Source organism: Mirounga angustirostris, unplaced genomic scaffold (assembly GCF_029215605.1).
Source record: "Mirounga angustirostris isolate CCGP_5_RB_7025 unplaced genomic scaffold, mMirAng1.0.hap1 SCAF_9, whole genome shotgun sequence".
Taxonomy (NCBI): Eukaryota; Metazoa; Chordata; class Mammalia; order Carnivora; family Phocidae; genus Mirounga; species Mirounga angustirostris.
In genome coordinates this window covers 58,851,367-58,874,488 of record NW_026991717.1, presented here as the reverse complement: position 1 = coordinate 58,874,488, position 23,122 = coordinate 58,851,367, and the positions used below count along the sequence as shown (strand labels likewise).

The 23,122-nt window shown below is 56.4% G+C and overlaps 2 protein-coding genes across 10 annotated transcripts in view; one reads left to right on the top strand and one right to left on the bottom strand.

Annotated features, from left to right (window-relative positions):
* Positions 1-2,840, top strand: part of DUOX1 (dual oxidase 1) — a 33,161-nt gene extending 30,321 nt beyond the window's left edge. For all 5 annotated transcript variants that reach the window (XM_064570521.1, XM_064570520.1, XM_064570523.1 and 2 more), the window contains 3 exons: positions 534-689; positions 936-1,064; positions 1,729-2,840. In XM_064570521.1, the coding sequence (XP_064426591.1) occupies positions 534-689; positions 936-1,064; positions 1,729-1,851 (408 nt within the window). In that variant the 3' untranslated portion in view covers positions 1,852-2,840. The remainder of the gene's footprint in view (positions 1-533; positions 690-935; positions 1,065-1,728) is intronic.
* A 343-nt stretch (positions 2,841-3,183) lies between these two features.
* Positions 3,184-22,693, bottom strand: SHF (Src homology 2 domain containing F). 5 transcript variants are annotated; one of them, XM_045900158.2, is made up of 7 exons: positions 22,165-22,693; positions 13,351-13,492; positions 11,391-11,597; positions 9,722-9,862; positions 8,314-8,485; positions 8,047-8,166; positions 3,185-4,797 (listed from the first exon to the last, which is right to left on the bottom strand). In XM_045900158.2, the coding sequence occupies exons 1-7, from the start codon at positions 22,663-22,665 to the stop codon at positions 4,611-4,613; spliced, it is 1,470 nt and encodes a 489-aa protein (XP_045756114.1). In that variant the 5' UTR covers positions 22,666-22,693; the 3' UTR covers positions 3,185-4,610. The 5 variants fall into 5 exon arrangements, with proteins under 5 accessions (XP_045756117.1, XP_045756114.1, XP_064426594.1 ...); XM_045900160.2 differs by lacking the exon at positions 9,722-9,862 and having other exon boundaries at positions 3,606-4,797; XM_045900161.2 differs by lacking the exons at positions 8,314-8,485; positions 9,722-9,862 and having other exon boundaries at positions 3,184-4,797; positions 8,047-8,242.
* Positions 22,694-23,122: the final 429 nt, after the last annotated feature.

Genomic DNA, 23,122 nt, shown 5'->3' with positions numbered 1-23,122 from the left:
CGTGCCAACTCTGCCTCTGCTTCTTAACTCACATGGCCTCTGCTTCATCCTCTTCGGAAGTTGGAGGTGGCTCCCTCCATGGCAACTTCCGTCCTCTGGAGCCCATTCCCATCTGCTCCAGGCAGCCAGTTGGGTCTTCCCTAAGACTGTTCTGCGACGTGCCCTTTAGTAGAACCCTATCCCTCTGGGCTAGGGTTGCTTCGGAGCCTAGCAGCCTGAGGAGGGCCCATTGGAGGGAGCGGCAGGGCAGGCTCCGTGTGAAAAAGCTGCTTCCCACCCCATCAGACCTTCAGCTCACTTGACAAGTGTCCTTTTTCATCACCCCAGGTTATCCCTCCCTTCTACCTCTCCATGCCCTGGGGTAACCCCCATCTCCCGCCCCAGAGCCTGGCCCTATGGTCCCCGCAGCACTCCATCTCCACAGCGTGTCTGGGGAGAGGCACAAGCTGACCAAGTTCTATTGCTGTGGGGATCCCTGGGATATAGGGAGCCTGAGCTGAGCCAGGTCCTGAGCTCCCGCCATGTGTCCCCAGATCTACTTCATCTGGGTGACGCGAACCCAGCGGCAGTTTGAGTGGCTGGCTGACATCATCCGGGAGGTGGAGGAGAATGACCGCCAGGACCTGGTGTCCGTGCACATCTACATCACCCAGCTGGCCGAGAAGTTCGACCTCAGGACCACCATGCTGGTAGGTCAGGGCCGGCCGGCCGGGGCAGCTAGGTGGGTATATGGGTTGGTGGAGTGAGGCAGATGACCAGGGCAGGTGGGTGGACAGCCAGGTTCAGACAGCAGGAGGTACAGAGATGGCGGTCCTGATCCTCAGCCTCCAGCTCCCCCGCCAGCCACCCCATTCTCTGTCTCCTGAGCTGCAGGCTAGCTTGGGCTAGGCACTGACCCTGACTGTCCTTGGCCTGACCTGCCCCTGTGCCCCCAGTACATCTGTGAGCGGCACTTCCAGAAGGTGCTGAACCGGAGTCTGTTCACGGGCCTGCGCTCCATCACCCACTTTGGCCGCCCCCCCTTCGAGCCCTTCTTCAAGTCCCTGCAGGAGGTCCACCCGCAGGTCAGTCCACCCCATATCAAGGTTCTCCTGGCATTTATCACCTGAGGTCTGAGCAAACCTCCCAACCCAGCTCCATGAGGGAAGGAATTGACTGCTGAGGAGAACTCATCACCCAGGAGATAAGTGGGGATAATGGAATGGAAAAACAGTAGGGGTCACTCTGAGGGGCGAAAGGGGGAAGCAGCCACAGGGACTTGCCACTTCTAAAGCCATGATGCCTGTCCAGAAGGAACAGCTCAGTGATTGAGCTCATCCTTACCATAAACTCAAGAGCTATTCTTACCATGAATACTGAGCCAGCGCTCACCCTAGACACTGATCTTTACCATGAACACTGGGCTAGCCACTAGTCTCAGAAATAATGGCCTAGCCCTCAAAGAGACAGTAAGCTAGCCTTTAACTGGAACATTGATTAACCCAGCCCCTATCAGAAACACTGATCATGTACCTGAAGCTGACAGATGCCTTGGAGGGGGTGGAGGTTGGACCCACACAGAGCAAGTCTACCAAAACTGAGCTAGATGTAAACACACCGAGCCATCCCTCACCACACATGATGTGAAGCATACCTTTATCAGAAACATAGAAGGAGCCCTCACCAAGGACTCTTGCCTGTCTTTAACACGAACACCGAGCTAGCCTTCACATTTCCCTCCCCTAACAGGTCCGGAAGATTGGGGTGTTTAGCTGTGGCCCCCCTGGCATGACCAAGAATGTGGAAAAGGCCTGTCAGCTCATCAATAAGCAGGATCAGACTCACTTCTCCCACCATTATGAGAACTTCTAGGCCTCCTGCCCAGGGGCTCTTCCCACTGCCCAGCTGAGCAGAGGTTTGGGCCCCCACCACGCTCTGTACTTCCTATTTCTGACTCCTTCTGCCTCCTCCTCATTCCTACCTCCCATCCTTGGTCCAGGTAGTCATAGTCAGTCACCCCATATGGGTTCAGAGACCCCCAAGTCCAGAATGTCTCAGCCTGGAGAAGTGGGAGGCATTGTCTGGGCAACAGAGGTTGGGAGGTAGGAGAGCTATTATTACTTTGGGGCAAAGTGACACCTCTTCTTCCAAACTAAGAAAAAGCCTCAAAAGACTGGAGCTGACAAGCAGTGTGTATGTGTATTAGGGGGCTGTGAGCCTAAGGATAAAGTAGGAGCACAGATGCTGGCATCTTGGAACTTGCCCCCCACAACCTCCCCCTCCTCTAGGCTCCCCACTGTCAAAAGGGCTGGCAAATGCCTTGGGGTGGGGTAGAGGCTGGGCCCGCAGAGAGAAGTCTGCAGGAACCCCCTCAGCATCCTAGTCTAACAACACAACTGATCTTTTCTCCCCAGTTTTTAAACATGTACTGTAGTCAGAATCTGGCCCAGTATCTGTGTGGTGCTCCCCAGGCCTTGTCTCTTCTTCCTACTGCAGCAGTCTCCTTTACAAATAAACCACTTTTCTGCACTCTGGGTTTCTTTATTCTGCCCTGGGATGGGGATAGGCACTGGCAGAGAAAGCTACTCAACCAGCCAGCTCACCGAGGCTGGTGCAGACAGTCCTCTGAACTTCCCAGCATCTACTGAATAAAGGAACCAGCTCAGGCCCGAGTGCTTTAGCTGGAGACCCCTTTCCCAGCTCAGGGGCACGCTTCCTGACCGAGGGCCTCTCAGGGTGGCTAGTGTGGGGCTTCTGAAGCCTGATCGGGAAGGGTGGGGGGAGAGGTGGGCATTCATGGAGAAGGTGGGCCAGGCACAAAGTGCAGGTGTGTGTGACAGGACAGAGCAGGAGCCCACAGGGAGCCAGAGTTTGCCTGGCCGGCTCCAGGACCTCCGGGTAACAGGAGTTGACCACCTGTGCCTACATGGGTCTTCCAGGTAAAGAGATGAAAGCAAGGAGACGGATGAGCACATCACCTAAACACTCAGAGCCTGCTTTCTCATCTGCAAAGAGACTCAATACCTTCCAAGATATAGGGCAACCCTCAGGGAATTTCTAAAGCAGGGCCCAATTTCAAGTGAGCCTTTTCGATTGTCCCTACAGAATTCTTACATTTGTCAGGTCACACGTCCTCGATTTCGATAAAATCCAAAATTCCATGACTGACACTACATGTGGGTGTTGCAGGTTTAGGTTCTGTAAGGAGGCCCTCAGACTGCGCTCCCAGGCCAGCGGATGTTTGTTCGGCCCCTCGGGGAGCCCCGTGGGAGCAGGAGGGCGGGCCTGGAGTGGGTCGACAGCAGCTCCGACAGGCGGCCCGGTGGGTATTCCCCGGGGGCTGGCCCCACAGGCCTCGGCCGGTCCAGCTGCGGGCGCGGGCTGGGGCGTCCCCAGGGCCGGGGTCGGGTGTGGCCCGGCGCCCGCGACCCGCGGTTAGAGGCACGGCCAGCAGGGGGCACGCGCGGACCGCCCCGCCACGCTCGGCCGCGAGCCCGAAGGCCCAGCCCCAAGGGAGCTCCGAGCCCAGACCTGCGGGCTGCAAGTCTCCAGGGGCCGGACTCGCGGAGGGAGAATGGGGGAGGCGCGGCAGGCCCCGCTTCCTCTGGAAAGAAGACGCAGTCGCCGCGCCAGCTTTCCCGCCTCCGCGGGTGCGCGGCTTCCGCGTGGCAGGGCCGCCCGCTCCCCCTCGCCTGGCGCGCTGCCTCTTTGTCTCTCCGCGGCTCCCCTCCTCCCAGATGAACGGCTGTTGGCAGGAAATTGGACGCGCTCTCGGGGAGCCGCGCTCCTCGGCGCGGCGGGGAGGGGGCGCCGCGCGGCCGGTCGGCTCCGGGTGCCCCCAGCCGGGCGGGGGCGGCAGGGGATGTTTTGACATCTCGTCAAGGGAAGGAACTTGATGCTTCGAAAGTGCTTTTCACAGCCTGCTTGTGTCGCTTCCAGAGCTGATTTATAAACAGAATCTGCGCTCGCTTCGCCTCTCCCTCCCCCGACAGCCCGGGGGGCGGCGCTGGAGGCGCGGACGCGGCTGTGCCTGGCAGGACTGGGTTTATTTATTGCATCTGGCCGGGAGCCGGGGCGGCCCGGGGACTGCGCAAGTTCCCTCTGGCCCGAGCCCTTCCCCTCGTCTCCCCACCGCCACGGCCAGCTCCATCCTAGGGGGGTCTGCCTTCCCTAAGCCCCGCACCGGACTCTGGACGGAGCCCGCCGGCGGTTTAGGGGTGGAGGCGGCCAGGGCGCCCCGCAGGCCTGCGTCCTGCCCCACCCCGCATTGACCCAGGGGGAAGGAGTCGGTGGGGAAGGGGGTCGCCACCTGTGCCCTAGGGGCGGAAAAGGCGGGGAGCTGCGGATCTGAAACTCCTCTGGAGACCAGCGGCTCTGAAGCCCCCTTCCTCCAGGGGCTATCCTTTCTCCCCAGGGATTCCTCTGTCCTCGGCTCCAGACCACCTTTTACTCCGAGGCCCCAGTAGGCCTTTCCGTTTAGAATAAATTAAGGAATCTCCAGCTTCCACTCGATCTCAGGGAGAGGGGAAGAAAGGTTTGCCAGAACATGTCCCTGGGAAGGGCCACAGCCCTCAGCCAGGGGATGGGCACAGGGCTGGGTCCAGATTTGTCACAGTGCCCGGGCCACCCATCTACAGAGTCCGAATGGCCACGGGGTAGAGCAGGGACATGTGCTCGGCCCCCTTAATGGGCAGCTTGCGGCTGGCGTAGTGGTGCACGATTTCAGGGACGCTGCTGAAGGGTGGGCTGTTCTGGCCCAGCACGTACTTGTGTTCCTTAGTCCGGGACAGCTTCATGTGCATGAAGCCCTGACTGCTCCTGGGAAGAGGAGAGGAGACCCTGGTGAGTAGGGGCCCTCTCCGGTCCCCCTCCCCTCCCCCGCCCCTGCAGCAAAAGTGGTTGTTCTGAGCCAGCTGTGTGTGGAGGTGGGGAGGGAAGGTGGAGGTCAGTCCAGAAAACAGGCAGGAGGCAGAGGGGATTTTGTGAGTGGGTAACAGTAGGCATTGGCTTTGTGGTGCGGGCACTGGGCTTGCCAAGAATGTGTGTGTGTAGTGAGTGTACAGGGCATGTGCAGGTGGAAACTGGAGCAACCACTCTCCCTGCCCCAGACTCTGGGACCCAGGCACCAGTGCCCTCCAGCCTGTATGGCCAAGGCTGGTCTACCCTCCCCATCTCTGAGCTGTGGGGGATGACACCTGTGGGGAGCTCCTAGTGACTGATGTGGAGACACAAACATCCCGGGCAGGACAGTGTGTGGACAGATGTGACAACCAAGTGAATCTTGGTTGAGGCTCTCTCTTGCAGAAACCAGCGGAGGGGGCGAGCTAGCTGCTCTGGAAGTCCCTCCCAAATCGGGAAGGCTCCACTGCCTTGTCCCGGGGATACCCCTTTACCCTCCTGCTAACTGGGCCTTGGGCCAAGCCCCCAGCTCCTCTCTCCCTTCAGCCCGGATGACATCATCCGTGAGGCTGTAACTCCATTCCCTCCCTCAGAGAGGGGAGGCTCCCCTGCCTCTCCCAGCTCCCTGACACAATCCAGGAAATGGACATTAGTGCCCGGCCCTGCCCTCAGACAAGGACCCTGCTGCTCAGAGCTCTGGCTAGCTCCCAGCCGCCCTGGCACCCTGTCTTAGAGAGACAGCATGGGGGTGGGGCCCGAGCAAGAACAACCCCTGCCCAAGCTACCACAGGCCCGGGCCACAGGCAAGGAGGAAGCAGTGCATGCGGGAGCCCTGAAGCCTGAATACTTGTCTCTCGGGGCCAGAGCCTACCTGGGGACAAGTGCAGGGCTCAGAAACTAGTATAGGAGGTAGGACTGGTGAGGGGGGCACTCAAACGAGGTGAGGCTGGCAAACCTTATTTCCCTGCCCTGCCTGGGTACAAAGAAGGCTCTGACTGGCCCCATTTCACTGGGCCCACAAGTGGAGATGGAAAGTGGATGACTGAAGAGAGGAAAGGGATGACAGGAAGAAACAGTCCTTTATCACCCACCCTCCCAATTCCTTCTCCTTGCCCCAGGATCCAGTACCCTAAAGCCTGCTGGGGGCCCCAGGCTGGGTGTATGTGTGTATGGCGGGGGGGGGGGGGGCGCGGGCATCCTTCTTCTGGAGGCCTGAGATAACAGCTGAGGCTGACAGTGACCACACAGGCCCTGGGGAAGGGAGCTAAGGGCCTGAGGAAAATGTACAGCCCCTGGGGGCGGTAGAGAAGGGAGGCAGTGAGCAGTCTCCCTCCCCTGTCTGCCCTATGCCATGGCCCAGGCCCAAAGCTGTGGGCAGCAGCTTGGCCCTTGCTTTCCCTCACCCTCTCACAGTTTGGGGACAACCACTACCCACAGTCCACTTGGGATAATCACCTCTCCCCAAAACTGCATTATATCTTCTCCTTGAGGGACAGATTTGGCTAAAAAGGGCAATAAAGTGGCAACAAGCCTCCATCTGGATAACTGACCTCCTGGGATAAAGTCCCAAGCCGAGTCCTTGCCCAACCAACCCTCAGGAGCCTGGGTGGGACTAGCTGGGCCGCAGGGCCAGAGCTGACATGGCTTTGGGAGGAAGCTGTTTAATTACCAGTGAAAGCCCTTCCATTACAGAGAGCAGAGAAACCATAATTGTATTTCAGAGAAGCCATTTATATGCAAACGAGGCTCTGGCAGACAGATGCTGGTGGGGCCAGATCAGCCAGGGCTGAAGCAGCATCCAGGCCTGCCTCCCCTCTTACTCCCCAGGCTAAGGCAGAGCCCTGCCCTGCTCCGTTTAGGGAGCCAGACCCTTGCTATCTAACCCAGCCTCGGACTGTTCCAGACTTGAGGACGGGTGGACTACGCAATGGAATAGTGCTGTTCTTGCAGTCAGACTGAACTGAGCTGGGTCCAAATCCTGCTTTGGGCACTTTACTACCTGGTGGCCTTGAGCAAGTCACATACCTCTTTGTATTTCTTTCTGGCTATAAAAAAAAGAGATTCATCTTGCAGGTTGGTAGTTGGTTTGGAGAGGGTATATACGCTGCTTGGCACATAGCAGATGCTCTGTGACTCTTAACTATTAAAGCAATACACATCCTAGTGTTATATCAGATTTTTGACAGATGAACTTTTCCTAAATGCTCCTTTGATTTTATGATAATTTGCAGAGTATGAGAGCTGCAAGAAACCTAAGAGGTACCCATCAATGCATTTTGCAATGGGAGAAACCAAGGCCCAGAGAGGTTACATGATTTGCCTAGGGTCAACATAGCTAGTTTTATTAAGCCCAGGAATAAAATTCAAGTTATTTGACTACAGACTGGATCTTCCCATTATCTTTTAGTTGAAGTTGAGTAATTATCCTCAAATGTATCTGTTCAATAGTCCCAAATTTCTGTATATTGCATTCATTTGAAGTGGGGATATACCTGTATTCTAATATCCCTGGGGAATGTGGTAGGAGGTGGTACAGATGCCCCAGTAGTGATGGGGGGATGTGAATGGACACACCATCTGACGGGCTGCCACGTGGGGTGCAGGTGCTACCAGGCAGAACTCCTGGGTACCGAGGGGAGGGCTGGCCATTCTACCAGGATGGCCTCGGAGGCCAGTGCTCGTTCTGTGTATCCTATCTTCCTATCCTTCCAATAAAGATGATGGTGATCATTTATTTAGCACTTAGCACCATGTTAAGTGCCTCCCATATATTATTTCATTTGATCCTTCCCTATAAGGTAGACATTATTATTTCCCCATTTTATAAGTAAGAAAACTGAGGCCCAGAGAGGTTAAGGGGGCCCCAGGCCACACAGCTAGTACGTGACAGATATTTTCTGAGCTGGACACTGTAGCTTGACTGTTTCCTCTAAAGGACTCTGAGCTCCTTGCAATCTGGGGCTGAGCCTCAGACCCTCCAAATCCCCAGGGCCTGGCCCAGAGTCAGCAAATGTTCATGGGGATGGAGTTCTCCCCAGCTTGGCTGGGCACGGGGAGAATGTTGGAGTCTCCTTCTGTCCTGCCAGTTGCCTTCCCATGGATTCTCCTTGGTGCCATGGTGACAAGTTAATCCTGCCTAACGCTGGTAGTTGGCCCACCCCTACTCACTTGAGGGACAGAGAGAAATCATTCTTGCTGGTCTCACTGTTGCGCACCAGGTAGCTGGCCTCTTTGCACAGTCGGAGCAGGTTCTCGGCATCTGTTCGACTGATGGCCCCATGGTACCAGCTGAGGACAAGAGAGAGGAAGGGGGGCATCTCTGCTGGGTCCCTCGCCGTCCTGGCCCACCCATTCTGGGTGTCCCCTGCAGGCAAGCCAGTGGCAGGAGGGGAAAGGAGGAGGGGAGAGAGTCCCCAGCTGGACACAGACACTCACACCTGGTTTTCCAGAGGCAGTGCTGGGTCTGTCCACTCCCCAAGGGGGCTGCTGGGCTCCATGCTTAGGGACTTGGCTGACTTGGGGTTCCCTGCAGAGAGTCGGGGAGGTAGCCGCCCCTTCTCCTCCCGGCCGGGTGACAGGCAGCTCTTCTCAGATCCTTCAAACTGGGCTGTGGGGAATATACCAGTCATAGACTCTGAGGACCTAAGAGATAGAGCCCTGTAGAATAACTGGTGCTCCACCCCCATTTTCTGCCAGAAGGGGTCAAAGGAATGTTCTGGAAGGGTGGGACATGCTCCTGGGCTTGACTGTCTCTGGGGACAGAATCCTGGGTCCACTCCCTCATTGGGGGTGGGGCTCAGCCCTCCTATGCCATACTGTGCCTACCAGTCCCCATGCTGCGGGAGGAGAGGGGAGAGGAGCAACATGAGAAACCACTTAAACTTCTCCCTCTGGAGCAGCGGCCTGCCTTCCCCTATTCCATTCCCCCTCGGGGTGCCTTCAGCGCTGATAATATTGTTTCTTTCTCCTCCTCAGAGTTCATTACCGTTCTCCATATCACCCTGCCAAGCCATTCTGTAGAAATGACTTATCGATTTGAGAACAATTATCCGATTCCCCTTGGTGCCATCCTGACAGGCTAATCCTGCCCAAAGCCACCAGCCGGCCCACCCCTCCCCTGCCCCCAGGGTTGCTGCCCACAGGCTCCCTGCTCCCACCCCCCCCCCCAGGAGCCCGGCTGAGGCGGCTCTGCCCTCCCAGACCAGGGCAGGCCTGACCACTGAGCCAGCACAGGGGAGGGAGGAAGCCAGTGGGCCACCTGAGCGCAGGCACACGCGGGCAGGCGATGGAGACGCTCCTTCATCCCGTATTTACAAAATAGCCCTCACACTGAGGCCCAAATGTACAAACATTCTGTACAAAACTGAACAGAGATGAAGCATTCAGTGCTTCCTTTCTCCTCATCTAGGCTTTTTCTCTCCTTGTAGCACTTTCAGGACCTTATTGTCTCTCAGTCACCAGATGCAAGGATCAGACCCTTCCCTTACTCGAAGGAGTCAGACACTTCCTACGCTAGCATCACCCCCACCTCGAGAGTTATTTGCATCGCCAAAGGATTGGGGCAGGCAAAGTCCTATGCAAAGAAGTGAATTTAAAATAGTGGATTTTTGTGGCATGGTAGGAAAGATATTTGGAAAGGGACTCCTTTAGAAGACACCTTCCCCACACCTCTGGGAGGAAGGAGGAATGTGTGCTTTGTCCCTTCTCTCTTCCCTCCAGGACAAGGGGGATTCTTCCTGGGTTCTCCAAACCCTGCCCCACTTCAGCTCCTCCAACCCAAGCTGGCAGGGCCTGAGGCATGAGAGGACATGTCACCCTGGCCAGAAGCTCCCACAAGACCCACCGCTGCCGTCCTCCAGGCTGGGCTCGGGGAGGGGTGAGGCTGGACCGGAGATGTCCCTGTCCCCGTCAGGCAGGGAGGGGCTGCTGTCCAGCTGTCCCACCGGCGGAGGCCAAGGTAGGTCTTTGATGACCTTAATGTCAACTGGAACCAGTAGCAGCAGGGAGAAGAGGCACAGACAGGGACAGAGACAGAGACAGAGAGACAGAGAGAGGCAGAGGTTGAGACACCAAAACCCAGAGCCAGGACACAGGACAGCCTAGAAAGGAGCAGGGTCAGAGCAGAGGCAGGGGTGGCTTCTGAGGGGGGAGCAGGACTCTCAGAGGGTTGGATGGAGCCACAGTGACCACACCAGGCTGGCTTAGTCCAAGGGTGGGAGGCACAGGTAGCAAATAGCAGGATGCAGAGTCTTGCACTGCCAGCCACGTGGGCCCCCTTCATTTGAACCCTCATAAGCCTCCAGGGCCCAAAGGGACCAGGAGAGGAGGAAGGGAGAGACAACGAGCTGCCCTTGCCTCCCAGCACCACACCCAGGCCCCCACAGCCTCCTGGCACCCTCAGACTTGCCACCTTTTCCCCACGGCCTGGGAAGTCATGGGCAGTGAGACCGACAGCCCGGCTCCAGGCTGTCAGGAATACTCCGATGTGGGGGCAGATGTTTTATTGAAATTTACCCCCCACACCCTCAGTCCTGAGCCTTGACAATTAAGACAGGGATGCCGCTGGTGGCTGCAGGACTGCTAACGAGGTTTCCTAATGACGAGCATAGATTTTCCCATTAAGCAATCCAAACAGTATTGATTCTCCAAGGAGACTTCTGGAGATAAACGGTCCATCCTCCATGGTGCAAGCTTTACAGGAAACAAATTAGAAACCTGTGGTTTCCCAGTCTGGCTGCCAGGGTGGGGAGGACAGGGCAGAGAGCTGAGTCTAGCTCCAGGAGGGATGAGGGGGCCATGGGAGTCCGGGTGAAGTCGAATGGCATTTCCACCCTTTGTATTCTCACTGAATCAAGAATCCAGGGGCTAAAGCACTCTCCAGGCTCTCCAGACTGTAGCAGCACCCACTCAGACCACCAACACACACCTCCCCAGGTTGGACTCCAGGCCTGGGACAGGTGCTGGGGTGCCTGGGACAGGAGAAACCTAACCCTCATTCAACAAAGGGGATTTCTCACAACCTCCCTCTCCCCCACCAGTTCCTGCTCCTCAGAAATCCCCCTGGGGCACAGGTGCTCCTGGTCTGGCACAGCTCTCTGATTCAGGGCTGGGATCTCTAAAGGTTACACACACAGCCATTTTCATTGTCTGGGGAGTTAAATGCCTTCTTTTGTTAAGTGTAAGTATTTAACATGTCACAAGTTTTATCATCTTGTTTGGGAATTTCTTTATTTTAAAATACGCCCTGTCTCCCAAAAGATGGAAGTGGCCTAAGCCTCTTGGCCTCTGAGAGGTGGTGATGCAGGGGAGACCCTTCATCCTCCCGTGCCCGTTCCCTGACCCTGCACCCACACTGCCCAATTCACCAATCTCTGGGATGCACTCAACTATGCTTCCCTTGAGCCCAGCTTCGGGGACTCCCCCAGCCCCTGGGGTCCACTCCTTCCACTCCCCTGGGCCTGGAGAGCTGTTCAGAGGCCCCAGCAGACCCACCCTCTCCACCCAGGGCTTACCTGCAAAGGCTTTGGAAATCCGCTCCTTCTTCCACTCCCAGGGCTGGTCATACTCCTCGGGGGGCCTCTCGTCATCCTCTGGCAGCCGGGACTCCCGGGGCCAGGGGGCCCCCTCACCCTCTGGGGTGGCCCCCTCCTCCTCTGGCTCATAGGGCGTGTCATACAGAGGCAGGGGCTGAGCTGCTGTCTCCTTGGAACTCCGGATCTCTGCCAGGGCAAGGCAGGAAGGGGAGGTGTGAGAGCAGCCCTGGCTGCCCGGCTCAGCTCCTCTGGCAGCGCCCTCAGCAACACACCAAGCCTCCTTCAGAGGAGATGCCACTGGCTTTGGGGGCCCAATGGCCACACATCCGGGGTCCCTTGCCCTCAAAACACCTCTGGGGTTCCAAAAAGCAATGGGATCCAATGGAGGCAGGGGTAGAGAAGCACCAGCGTGAAAGACAGAAAAAAGATCTTTAGATGGCCAGCAAGGGCTTGGGAAATGAGGCTTACGCATTTTGGAAACTGAGGCAGGGTCCTCTCCTAATCCACCTCCTCTTGGCTACTCAGCTCCAATTTTTTTCCTTGCATCCCAAATAATACCACTTGACAATCAGAAAATCCTTCTTTGTTGCTGATCACTCCCTCCTTGAAACTGTCCCCTCTGACAAGTCATGTTCATGGTCGTCCTCTCTGAGCACCCCTATTTGGACTCTTTCCCTGGCCCCTCTCTCGGTCTCTGTTCCCCAGAACCAGGTCTGATTTGCCCTCACTCCTTGCGCAGTCTCATGGCACCCTATACACTTCCAGTTGCCATCAACATCTTTCACTTTAACGTTTCAAACTTGCCACTTTCCCCAGAAGTTCTTCTAGTCTGTTCTGTGATTCTTTTTGGGATCGTTGACCCCAGTGAAAATCTAGTAAAAGCTATGGAGCCACTCCCCAGAAAAATGTGCAAATTTTCACATACAACTCCAGGGCATTCATGGGCCTCCGAGGGGGACACACCCCTCTGATCTAAACTGGGTAGTCACCCTCCCACCTTCTCCCTTTCTGTGCACTACACTGCTCTCCTTGGTCCTGGCCCTCCATCCTCCAAATTCCATCTGTTCACCACCAGTACCTGAGGACTCTTAGCCTCGTCTCTCCGCATCTAGATTCCTCCACTCTACCGGCTCACGTTTCCATGCGCCCCATGGAAGAACACTCCTGACCACTCTCTGCCCCCTTGCCCCTCTCCCAAGGAGGGAGAGCAGCTTATCTGATTACCAGTGGATGCTCGCTCTCTTTCTCAGCTCTGCCTTCTGGCTCTTTCTCCTCCTGCCCCCCATGAAGGGGCTTATAGCTGTGCCTCATGGCCTAAGCCTGAGTGGGCAAGTTTAATTCTGTGAAGTATTAAGCAGCCCGTTGTGGAGACATAGCTAAGTAGTGTTCTCAATCTACTTTGTCAGTAATAAAGCTGACATAATCTTATCTTCATCTTTCCCTGGATCCTCTCTTGACTTCTGCTCTGCACCCCAGGACCAGGTCTTATTCATTGCTCTCCGCCCCCACTCCTTGACAGGCTTGCTCTTCTCTAGCCATGTGGTTCCAATTGCCATAAAGATGTTTCACTCTGATATCACATCATCTCAAGCTCACCACCTTCCCTAAAGCTAGTGATTCTCTTTTTGGGTTCCATGACCCCCGGCCCACACCACTATCCTGCCCTCCTGACTATCCTAACTCTATCTGCCTGACCTTTGGTTGTGTGGCCTTCTCCACCGCCTCACATCTCAGGTACCACAAGTCATTGCTCCTTCTCCAAAATGACTCTCTTGAAGGCAGTGGCCAAGGACCAAGGTGGTCCATGGTGGACCCATGGTCTCCAAGGACCCAGTGAAGGGATCGTGGAATCAGTCCTTAGTCTTGTGGGTCCCAGAGCCTGTTGTGTAAATACCCAGGCTTCAGAGAGCAATCCCCTACCCCTGACTCCATCACGCACCGGCCATCATCTTTTGGGCCTCATAGGGCTCCATGTAGCCGTCATTTTCAGGGACCTTCTCTGGGGCTCCTGAAGCTCCTGCTGGGCCTTCACCAGTCTCCTGAACATCAAACGGGTCCGCGTAGTCTTCAAGGATTGCCAACTGCGGGAAGACAGTGAGGAGAGCAGGCTTCAGACATCTGAGAGACAGCTCTGCTTCTCCCCAGATGCTTTGTCCACGGGAGTGAGTCCTGAACAGAATCTTAGACCCAGAGCCCAAGGTATCCAAGGGCAGGCTCTGAGCTTGGACAGGGACAGGCTCTGGCTCTTCCTCTGCAGGGTTCACCTACTAGGCTGCCAGCAGAGTGGCAGATCTATCTTTTCTGTTAATTTTGTGCCTCTGGGCCATCCCTTAGGTTAAATGGCCAGGATGAAGCTCTGGGGAGGCTTCATTAAGGCCTGCCTCAGTCCAGGTCCAGGCAGGGCGATAGAGGTGTTCAACACCAGATGGTTCAACAGAGGGAATTAATTCAGAGAGCTGGCTACAAAGGGGTTGGAGTTCAAAGAACAAGTGGAGAATAGCAGGCAACTCAGAGATTAACTTGGTCCATGCCTACAAGTTCAATCCCAGATGCTGAACAAAGAAAAATTTGCTGACCATCGAGAAAAGAAAAGCCAAATACTCATTTCATGGCACAGTTCTGCTGGTCTATTCTCAGAACATTCATCACCATGTCATGTGCATATTATTATACTCATTTTAAGGAAATGGAGGCTCAGGGCAGGTAGGGAACAACATGCCCAAGACCATCCCGCCTAAGTGGAGGAACCCATTTGGAATCTGTGCCCTTTGTGCAAAATTATGCTGTCAACCTGCCACCAGTAGGCATGTTGGTCATCCCAGGAGAGAGACCACCCAAGGACAGCCCTGAGGAAAGCCAGGGTTTGGGCTCTGCTGAAATTCCCTGGTTCCTGGGGGCCAGGAACAGGAAAGGCGTAGCCTTGACCCTCCACATCCCACACTGCCCCTTTCTCCTCCCAAGTGGTTCATGACCAACCCTCTGTCCCTGCTCCAGTCAAGGCAGAGCGAACTGTAAGCCACACACCCTGAGGAAGAGCTCAAGGTGCTCAGGGCGGGGTGCAGCTGAGGACAATAGAGCCTTTCTCCAAGCTGGGCCCAGGCTCCTTGAAGGGGGGAGGCCGAGGCGGAGACAGAGCCCAGCCCACCCAGGGCTGCCAGCACCTGAGGGGAAGCACTGCACACTGAGTTGACAGGCATTGACAAGAGGTGGCTCCGGGGCCCGCGGCACAAGGAGGGGCCACTCCTGCCTCTCCTCCATTCTTGGTGTAGGCTTTGGGTCTGGGCCAGATCAGGATTGCAAGAGCCAGTTGAGCAGGGAGGCTGTGGGGTGACTGCTTGTCCAGGGTCAGTGGATCTGGGACCCCTAGCAAAGCAGAGATGGAGAAAGGAAATTGCCCCCCCGACAGAGACCGCTCATGCATGTTCCTTGGGCCCCCCACAAGCCCCTCTAGGGGTCTCTGAAGCACATCCCAATGACTCCTATCATCTCCCCCTTCAGTTCTTCAGCCCCTACCATGTTCCACCTTGTTCCACCCAAGCCCCCCAGTTCCTTCGCCTCCCTCAAATCTCTACCTGCTTCTGAGAAGACCACCATCTCAGGTCATACCATCCCCACCATCAGCGGATCCACTAGCCTACAGTTCTTTGTTGTTTCTGTCTCTCCAGCCCTAAGAAGCACCCGGCTCACAGCAGGTACTAGAAAAATGTTGCTACTAGATCACTGCCTATCTCCCCTTGGAGCTCTCCACCCCTAGTCCTCTTTCCTCCAGGAAGCAGAGAAAAGAAATCCACCCCAAGCTGCTTCCTCCCAGGCCTACTAGCACCCACAGCCACACCCACCTGACCAAGGGGGCTCTGGAGTTGGCAGCGGGCACCCAGCCTCACGCTCCTATGTGGCAGCTACTTAACAGGAACTGAGTCACTGGACGTGCCATCCTTAAACAGTGTAATGCCCACAAGACAAAGTCCAAAGTTAAAGGGATTTAAAGATTCTGCTTTCTTCTTCGGTTTCTCCCTACCCACCTTGGATCATTCTGTTACCTGAAAGTTCTGTGCTTTGTTTCTTACCAAAAAAGCTTTCCCTCTGCCTGGCTTAGACGATTTTCTTTCTTCAGAAAGCCTTTCCATTCTCCCCCCCCCAGGTATGGTTAGGTGCCTCTGTGCTGGGCTATTATTACACTGTGTAGTAAATACTTGTTTTATCATCTGTCTTCCTGTAGACCATGAGCTTCCTGAGGGTAGGAACCATGTTTACTGCTAAATACCCAGTGCCTAAAAGTGCTTGGTAGATATTTGTTAAGTTAGTTCACATAGAACAGGAGGAATGGACAAAGGAAGCATTTTTCCTTGTTTATTCAGAAGAGAAAGGCATCATGAATCCAGCGGGGAGGTGGGGGGGGGGCATTGAGTCCCAGAGCTGCTCAGTGAGAAGTGCCTGGCCTAAGCTCCAGTCCCAACTCTACAGAGCTCCCCCCAACAGCCCTTCCCACTGGAGTCCTGGGCTGGACTTGAGCTGTGACCCATCCCAGGCCCAGCACGGGCCTCCTGAGGGCCAGCCCACGATGCCTGTGGGCACCCAGGTGGCAGCTCTGTGGGCAGCTCAATGGCTCCTCTGTTCTATCCCTGACTCCACACCCTGCTCCAGGAAACACTAGCCCCCCGCCCTGGGCGCGTCACCCAGAGAAGCCACCCACAGGGCTGGGAGTCAGGAGCAGAAGCAGAAACACCTGCTGGGAAGGTTGGCAAGATGGGCACCCACCCTGGGCACATAGGATCCCTGTCAGAGGCCAGGCCTGCCTTCCCAGTGATTTCTAGGTCATGTGAGGAGGCAAAACTGCTCGGGGGGTGGGGGGAGGGCTGCCTCCGCAGGCTTCTGACACCTTTGTTCTATCATGATTTATTTTGTTTATGGGACCTTTACCTGACTACTGTACTCACCGTTGTATACCGCATCCATCACGGGGCCTGGCACGAGGTAGGCGCTCAGTGCACATTTCCTGGATGCTCAAAAGGCCTCCCTCTCTCAGACTCTATCTTCTGGAGCGACACAGACTCTCAGATCCCCATTCACCCCAACTCTGACCACTCTCACAGGCCAGTAGCTGCTGTAGGAGCAGGCCGTCTGGAGAACCAACATTTAATGGGGATCAAAGCCTCTGGTTCAAGGGCAGAAGGGAAGAACTGGCAGGGAAGGCACCTAAAACCAGGGCTAATATTTAGGCAAACCCTCTAGTAAACAGAATGCTACTGAAAGGCTGAAATAATTCCAAACTAGTAGGCAAGTAGCTGCTGCTCAGACGCCCCCTTGTCCCCATGCCTCCTGCCAACCAGATCCCCTCCCTCCTGCCATCCAGCAGGCTCCAGACCCGGCTCTTGTGCCTGTTCCTACTGGGCAGTGCCCCTCCCAGAGCAGCTGTCCGGCTTTGACTCTCCTTCCTGCCTAAGCCTCTCCTGAGATAGCTGGCAGGCCCACCATCTGGTGGGCCCTGCTAGGAGTTCCTGACCCCACCCATGGGGCTTGCCAGTCCAGGGGGAGCTAGGAGGGGGCACAAGTCACAGGATTTGGGCTCTGCAAGGTCCCCAAAGTCTATCCCTTCCCCTTTCCTCCATGTCTTCAATTGACATTTAATGTCTGGAAGCCTCTGGTTTTTCACCTGTAGAATGGGGATGGTATTAGTACCTACCTCACAGGACTGGGAAGAGGACAATGAGCGTCAAAGTCCTTAGTTCAGAGACTGGAATGCAGTCGGTGCTCAATAGATGTTACCCCTGCTGCAGATCTCGTCTATTCAGACACTAAAGCCCAGAGTTTAGGTGCCTGATAGGGTACACAGATGGTGGCCATAGAGACAAGACTGGGACCCAGGTCTCCTGACTCTCAGTGCCTTGCTGCAGATTTTCCAGACAACTTGGGAAATGTAGCATCTTCTCTCCTCTCCTTGTAGATTTAAAATACACTCTAGGATGTTAAAGGCTCTGAGAAATCGTGTAGCAAAGAGAGCTGTCTAATTTTGTTTAACTCGGCATTTCTCCAAAGTATTTAACCGTGAGATCCTTTTTCCGCTGAAAGTCTGTCAGTTTTGGAAATGGTATACTATTTACCTTTCCCGAGATCAAACTTTCTGCACCCTCTTCCCACTTATTGGAATGTCTTTCCCAATTTTATCTGCCATGGAAACTCCTTCACATGAAACAAATTTGTTATCATCTTTTTCTAATTACAAAGAAATGTCATGCTTGTAAGACATTCGAACATCACAGACACACAATGGATGTCGACAACCCTTTTAAGGTGTGTCTGGGGCCACCTCAGGACTGGGTGGCAAGTGCTGGCCTTCAGGCTCGGGAAATGGTGAACTCAGCATGGGATGCACTCTCCATTCCTTCTCTGAGTCTCCTTCCCCTTGTTCCTCAGCGAATGCTCGGTGAACACCTCCCGTCTCCTGTCTGCAGGTGCCACGGCCCCACGGCACGGTGTTGGCAGCCAGCCTGCCGTCAGGCTGCCTGGCTGTGCACCTCAGCTCTCCTACTTACCAGCTGTGAAACCATGCAAATGTGACTCAACGCTCCTGTGCTTCAGTCTCCCTATAGATAACCTGGGGATAAGAACAGAATCTTGCTCGGAGGGTCGCTGTCAGAAGCAACTGGTCTAAAACACATCAGCTGCTTCAAAAGGGTACCAGGCACACGGTAGGTACTGACGAGGTAACTGTCTGCCGTTATATCATTAAAGAAGAAAAGACCAAATCTCTGGGTCCTCCAGGAGCTCACAGCGACAGCCACAAAGGGAGCTCCAAGAGTGCGGCACTTCGAGGTGCCGCGAAGCCCCGCGGCCGCCCCCAGGCTCTGGAGGTACCGCAGGCTCACTGTGCACAGGGACTGGGCTCCCCCGCGGCTCTCGCGTAGCGTCCCATGGGTCTGCAGCGCCCTGGCTGTTCCCAGCTCCCAGCAGGTGGAGTGCCAGGGCTGACTGAGGTGTCACTGAGTCACTGGCCAAGCCAACAAGCTGCAGATGCCTCCCCGAAAGAGTGCGTGCCGCAGCGTGAGGAAGTGGCAGTGGGAAGAGTGGATGGGCCTGCCATAAAATGCGCCAGGAGCTGGCAGGCCTCAGCAGTGAAGCTGAGCACCAATGGCAGCAAAGATGGCCAGCCCAGGCCCCAAAGGGTTAAGAGCTCTAACCAGGCCACAAAGGTCCCTTCACCTTTCCTCTCCCTGCTTCCACCGGAGGACATGTGCAAGATAAACAGATCAGAACTCCGGACTCTGTGGAAGTCATAATAAGGAAAATTAAAGCAAGACCGAACAAACTCAAAAAAGGCAAGGACCGGGTCTTGTAGGTGGTGAGTCCCTTCAGCGCTCAGGCCAGTGTCACTTAATGCTATAGAAATCCTCAGTGAACACTGGCTAAGGCACGATCCTGCGGCAGCCCCTACCCGCCCTCCTGATCCCAGGGCAGGGATGTCTTGTTTGACTTTGGACACCCTCAAAGTTTCCTTCCCTTTCCTCTTTCTACCTGTTTTTTCACTTGTTTCCAAATTTGGGCCTGGAAGATCCCAGTCCACATGGACACCACATATGAGGTGTATCTATTTTTTAAAGTTCTTGATATTTTGGGCCCTATGAACTCCTGTGAGAATCTGGGAGCTGTGAGCCTTTTCCCAGAAAATGCTCATGCACCCAAATATTTGCACACAATTTCTGGAGGTTCATGAACCCCAGAAGCTTCTCCATGGGCTAAGAACAAGAGCCCTGGTTTCAGTGCATCCAGGGTGCCTGCCTTATTGTTCACATCATCTCTTTCACTGTCTCTCTGTCACACACACACACACACACACATATCTTGGCAGGATGGAGGCAAAGGACACACTGTGCAGATGGTCACAGGCAGCTCAAAGCTTCATCCAATTAGGGTCCCTTTCCCATCCCCATCCCCCTTTCCTAATTAGACCAGGTTTTTCCTGTTGCAGATCTGAGAAAAGGGAGCAAAGCAAGGAAGGCCCAGTTCTCTCACCCCTCTGCCCAAGTGTGGCCTGGAGGCCAGACAGGGCCCAGCACCATGAGGGAATTCTTCCTATGGCCAGACGGTGAGGCCCTGCCTGCCCGGTCCAGGGTGCAGCTCCCACTGCTCCCACACCTGCCCTGCCAGGCCTGCCCAGATGGCACCCTTGCCCCCTTGCCAAATGCGGCAGTGGGCTTCAGGGAGGGCCAGCAGCCAGAGCCCTGCATGGGGAGACACTAACTGTCTTAAGCTCCCTGGGCCTCTCAGGGTCCTGCCTAAATTCCCATTCTCTCCTGCCCCCCACATTCACTTTCCACAGGGCTCGTTTCTCCTCAATCATCTCATCACAGAAGTATTTCCACCCATTTCGTCAAACCTCACAACCCAGGCCCTCTCACAGGGTTCGGGCCCTCCTGGCACCAGCCACTGGGCTCCAGGAGAAGAAGAAAAGTGGGCCAGCCTATGGCACATCCTGGTGTGCAGTCCCTATCTCACCTCAGGAAGTGACCCCAAAGCAAAAAGCCAAGAAGACCTGCCTGGCTGAGAGGAGAGGAACAGAGAATTGGGACAAAACACCTCACAGAACATAAACTCCAGATCAACAGGCCAGCTCACTGTTCAGGGACAGCAACTTGGGTTTAGGATAAGGGGCTCAGGGACCTAACCTGGACTCGTCCTAAGGGAAAACTCTGGGATCCCCCAAACTCTGCTCCTAAACGAGTGGAGCTGCTCTCTCTCAATGGTGGGAGGCTCCAGGTCAGGGCCCGCAGAGACAATGTCCCTGCCCCTGAGCCAGTTTGGATGGCATCCTGGATCCTTCTCATCACACCCACTAAAGAAACCACAGATTGTGTAGCTCCTGGGAGATCCTGCTGGATTTCATTCCTGTCCCTGCAGCTGACAAAGGAGTCAGACACCTCTTGGCCCCTAAGGTCTGAACAGCCCACAGATCACAGAGTCGACCCAGGTTGAGGAATGGTTGCCCTCGGTGAGAAGCGGCTATGGATCATCCACAGTTGTGTGGATGCAGCCCCTTCCTTGGGGGTCTCTGTGGGGAAATGTACAAAAGGGAGCTGTAGTTAAGGGAGTCTCTGACCTTCAGGTCACCCTAGCAATGGGCGTATTTCATTCACTCCTTTTTAGGCCAAGCATGTCAGGCACTTGGGAAATACACACATGAGGAGGACAATGGTCCTTGTCCTAGAGGAGCCCATGGCTTGGGGGGTAGCCTGTTAGGCCATTCCAAGATTGCAGAGAGGAAGGCCAGGGATAGCTCAGGCCCATGTGCCAATGGGCAGTGGTCAGGGAGAAGGACACTAACTGGTCAATAGTAAGAACAAGGCCTAATGCTTCCTCTGCCTCACTGCCACCACCACCTCACATCGCCCAACAGTGGGCGACAATGAGGAAGGACAGGAGCTGAAGGACATGATGAAAGCACAGTCTCCTTCTGCAGGCTAAGGATCCTGGCCCAGGTTGGGCAGTCATGCCCCATGGCAGGAACTAGGGGAAAAATAATTCACATTCCTGAGGCTTCTGCTCTGACCCCGACACATCTCTCTTATCCAGGAAATCGGGCAGAACGGCACTCTCTCCACCAAAGGCTTAACACTGGAGCCAATGGATTTGCCCTCCAATCAAATAAAACTGTGTTCTCCACTGAAGAAAGGGATTAAGCCCCAGAGCTGAGCTTCCAGGGTTGCGTGAGGAAGGGACAACAGAGCCAGGGCAGCCCACAGAGTCACTGCCGTGGAATTTAGGGCTAGAGGGACCTGGAGATGGCTTTCAGCTATCAAGGAGGGAGAAGGCTGAAAAGGGGTTGGGCAAGGGATGGCTTCTCCACCAGAGCCTCTGAGGCACTGTGAATGTTCTCCAGAACAGTGAATGCCCAGCTTTCCCTTCATCCCATGCCTGCAGGTCCCCCAAAGGCTCTAGCCTCCCTCAGAATGGGCCCGGTAAAGGGGAGGCCAGGAGGAGACAAGTGGGCTCAGCTGCTCAGCCCCTTCTGGGCAACAGGTTCTAAGCACTGACTGCCCCCTTACCTGGGGGGGACAAGGGAAGTAGTGCAGGAGTGGGCCCGCCTGGACCTCAGTGGTCAGTATCCTTGGTGGAGAGCTACATACCGCTTATTCTGGCTTCCTGAGAACAACAGTCCACCTGGCTCCAGGACCACATTGGGTAAGGCAAAGACCAGCTCTTGCGGTAGCCACAGGGAGAAACCCCAGCGCACCACCCCCCCCCCGCCCTCCTTCCTGGGGCTCCAACACCTGCAAGGAGGCTTGGGCTCCCTGAAGAGGAGCAATGGAGCTCTGTGCTGCCTCTGCCCGGGGGGGGGGGGGGGGGGGGGGGCGGGGGGGGTCAGAGATCAAAGGGCAGGGAGGCCATAAACTGGCGTAGGGTGGGGGGGTGCTCAAAATCCGTTAGAAAAAAGCTCGCTGATTAGGCCCCGGGAGGAGGCGGAGGACTGAGATGAGGAGGGCAGAGCCCGTGAGGAAGAGGGCCACTGGTCCCGGGGCGATAAGAGGGACAGAAGCAGAGTTTGGGGCGCACGTCCCAGATTAGTCAGTCGAGAATTTGAACAAAGGTGGTTGAAGGCTCCGAGCCCCCGGGTCAAGGATTAAGATTTGTCCGCCAGGAACCGTGACATTGAGGGGCCCAGGCCCGGCCCCGGCCAGGCCACCTTTGTCCCTCTTGAAAGCCCCAGACCTCCTACCACCTCTCCTCCCGGCCACCCCCGCCCCGGCGCAGCACTCACCCGGTCGCTACTGGCGGGGGGTCCAGAGATCCGCTCCTCGGGAGGGGGCGCTGGGGGGCCAGGGGTCTCAACCCGAATAAGGCGGTGGGGAGGCGAGCCGTGGCGCGGGGGCGGCGTGGGGCCGGGAACGGCGGGGGTGGCTGGAGCAGCAGCGGAGCTGGACGGCCCCCCAGAGTAGGGGTCTTCGAAGTCGCGCTCCCTCTGCAGCCGGTAGGCGGCCAGGATGTCCGGGGGTGGCGCAGGGGGCGCGGCCGGGGAGGGTGCGGGGGGACGGTAGTCCGGCTCCGGGGGCGCCGGCTTGCCCCCACCTCCGCCGCCGCCCCCCCCGCGGAAGCCCAGGTGCTCCCGGAGCCACTTGGCCACTCCGCCACTGCCGCCCCCTCCAGGGCCGGCTCCCGCTCCCCCGGCGCCCCGGCGCGACCCCCCCGGGCCGCTCCCCGCGCTCCCCTGCGCCCGCTGCCCCGGGCCGGAGCCCGCCGGAGGAGCTCCGCTCAGTAACATGGGGCCAGCCAGACTGAGCGAGGGGAGCTCTGTGGCCGGGCGGGGGGCGGGGGCGGGGGCGGAGCTCCGCCGGGCGGCGGGAGGGGGCGGGGCTCGTCAGTAACAAGGGAGGGGCGGGGTTCCGCTCCCTATCGGGGTCTACCTCCCCCCGCCAGGGAAGAGAAGAGGGGGTGCGGGTTTCCAGCCGGGGTGGACGCACGAGAAGTAAGTGGGCGACCGCAAGGCAGGGGATGCGAATCCTGGACTGAAGGTGAATCCTCCACGTGTCCCCACACGTGCCCCTGTGGGGGCGCACCTGTCTCCATCTGTTCCCCCTCCCCAGCTCACGCGCGGCGCCTGACACTCCTGGCTTCCCAGCCCTTGGACGCCTACCGTCCCTCCCCTCCCTTCCTCCAAGGCTTCCTAACTGGGAAATATCCCAAGAGGAAAAGCTAGGGAGGGCGAGGGAAGGGGCTGT

Bases quoted from the DNA above. Each gene is read 5' to 3' on its own strand.
- SHF (XM_045900158.2), bottom strand. From the start codon at position 22,665: ATGTTACTGAGCGGAGCTCCTCCGGCGGGCTCCGGCCCGGGGCAGCGG. The intron at 8,486-9,721 runs GTGGGTCTTGTG...TATTCCCCACAG, and splicing joins CAGCCTGGAGGACGGCAGCG to CCCAGTTTGAAGGATCTGAG. The intron at 4,798-8,046 runs GTGAGTAGGGGT...TCCTCTTCCCAG, and splicing joins GATTTCTCTCTGTCCCTCAA to GAGCAGTCAGGGCTTCATGC.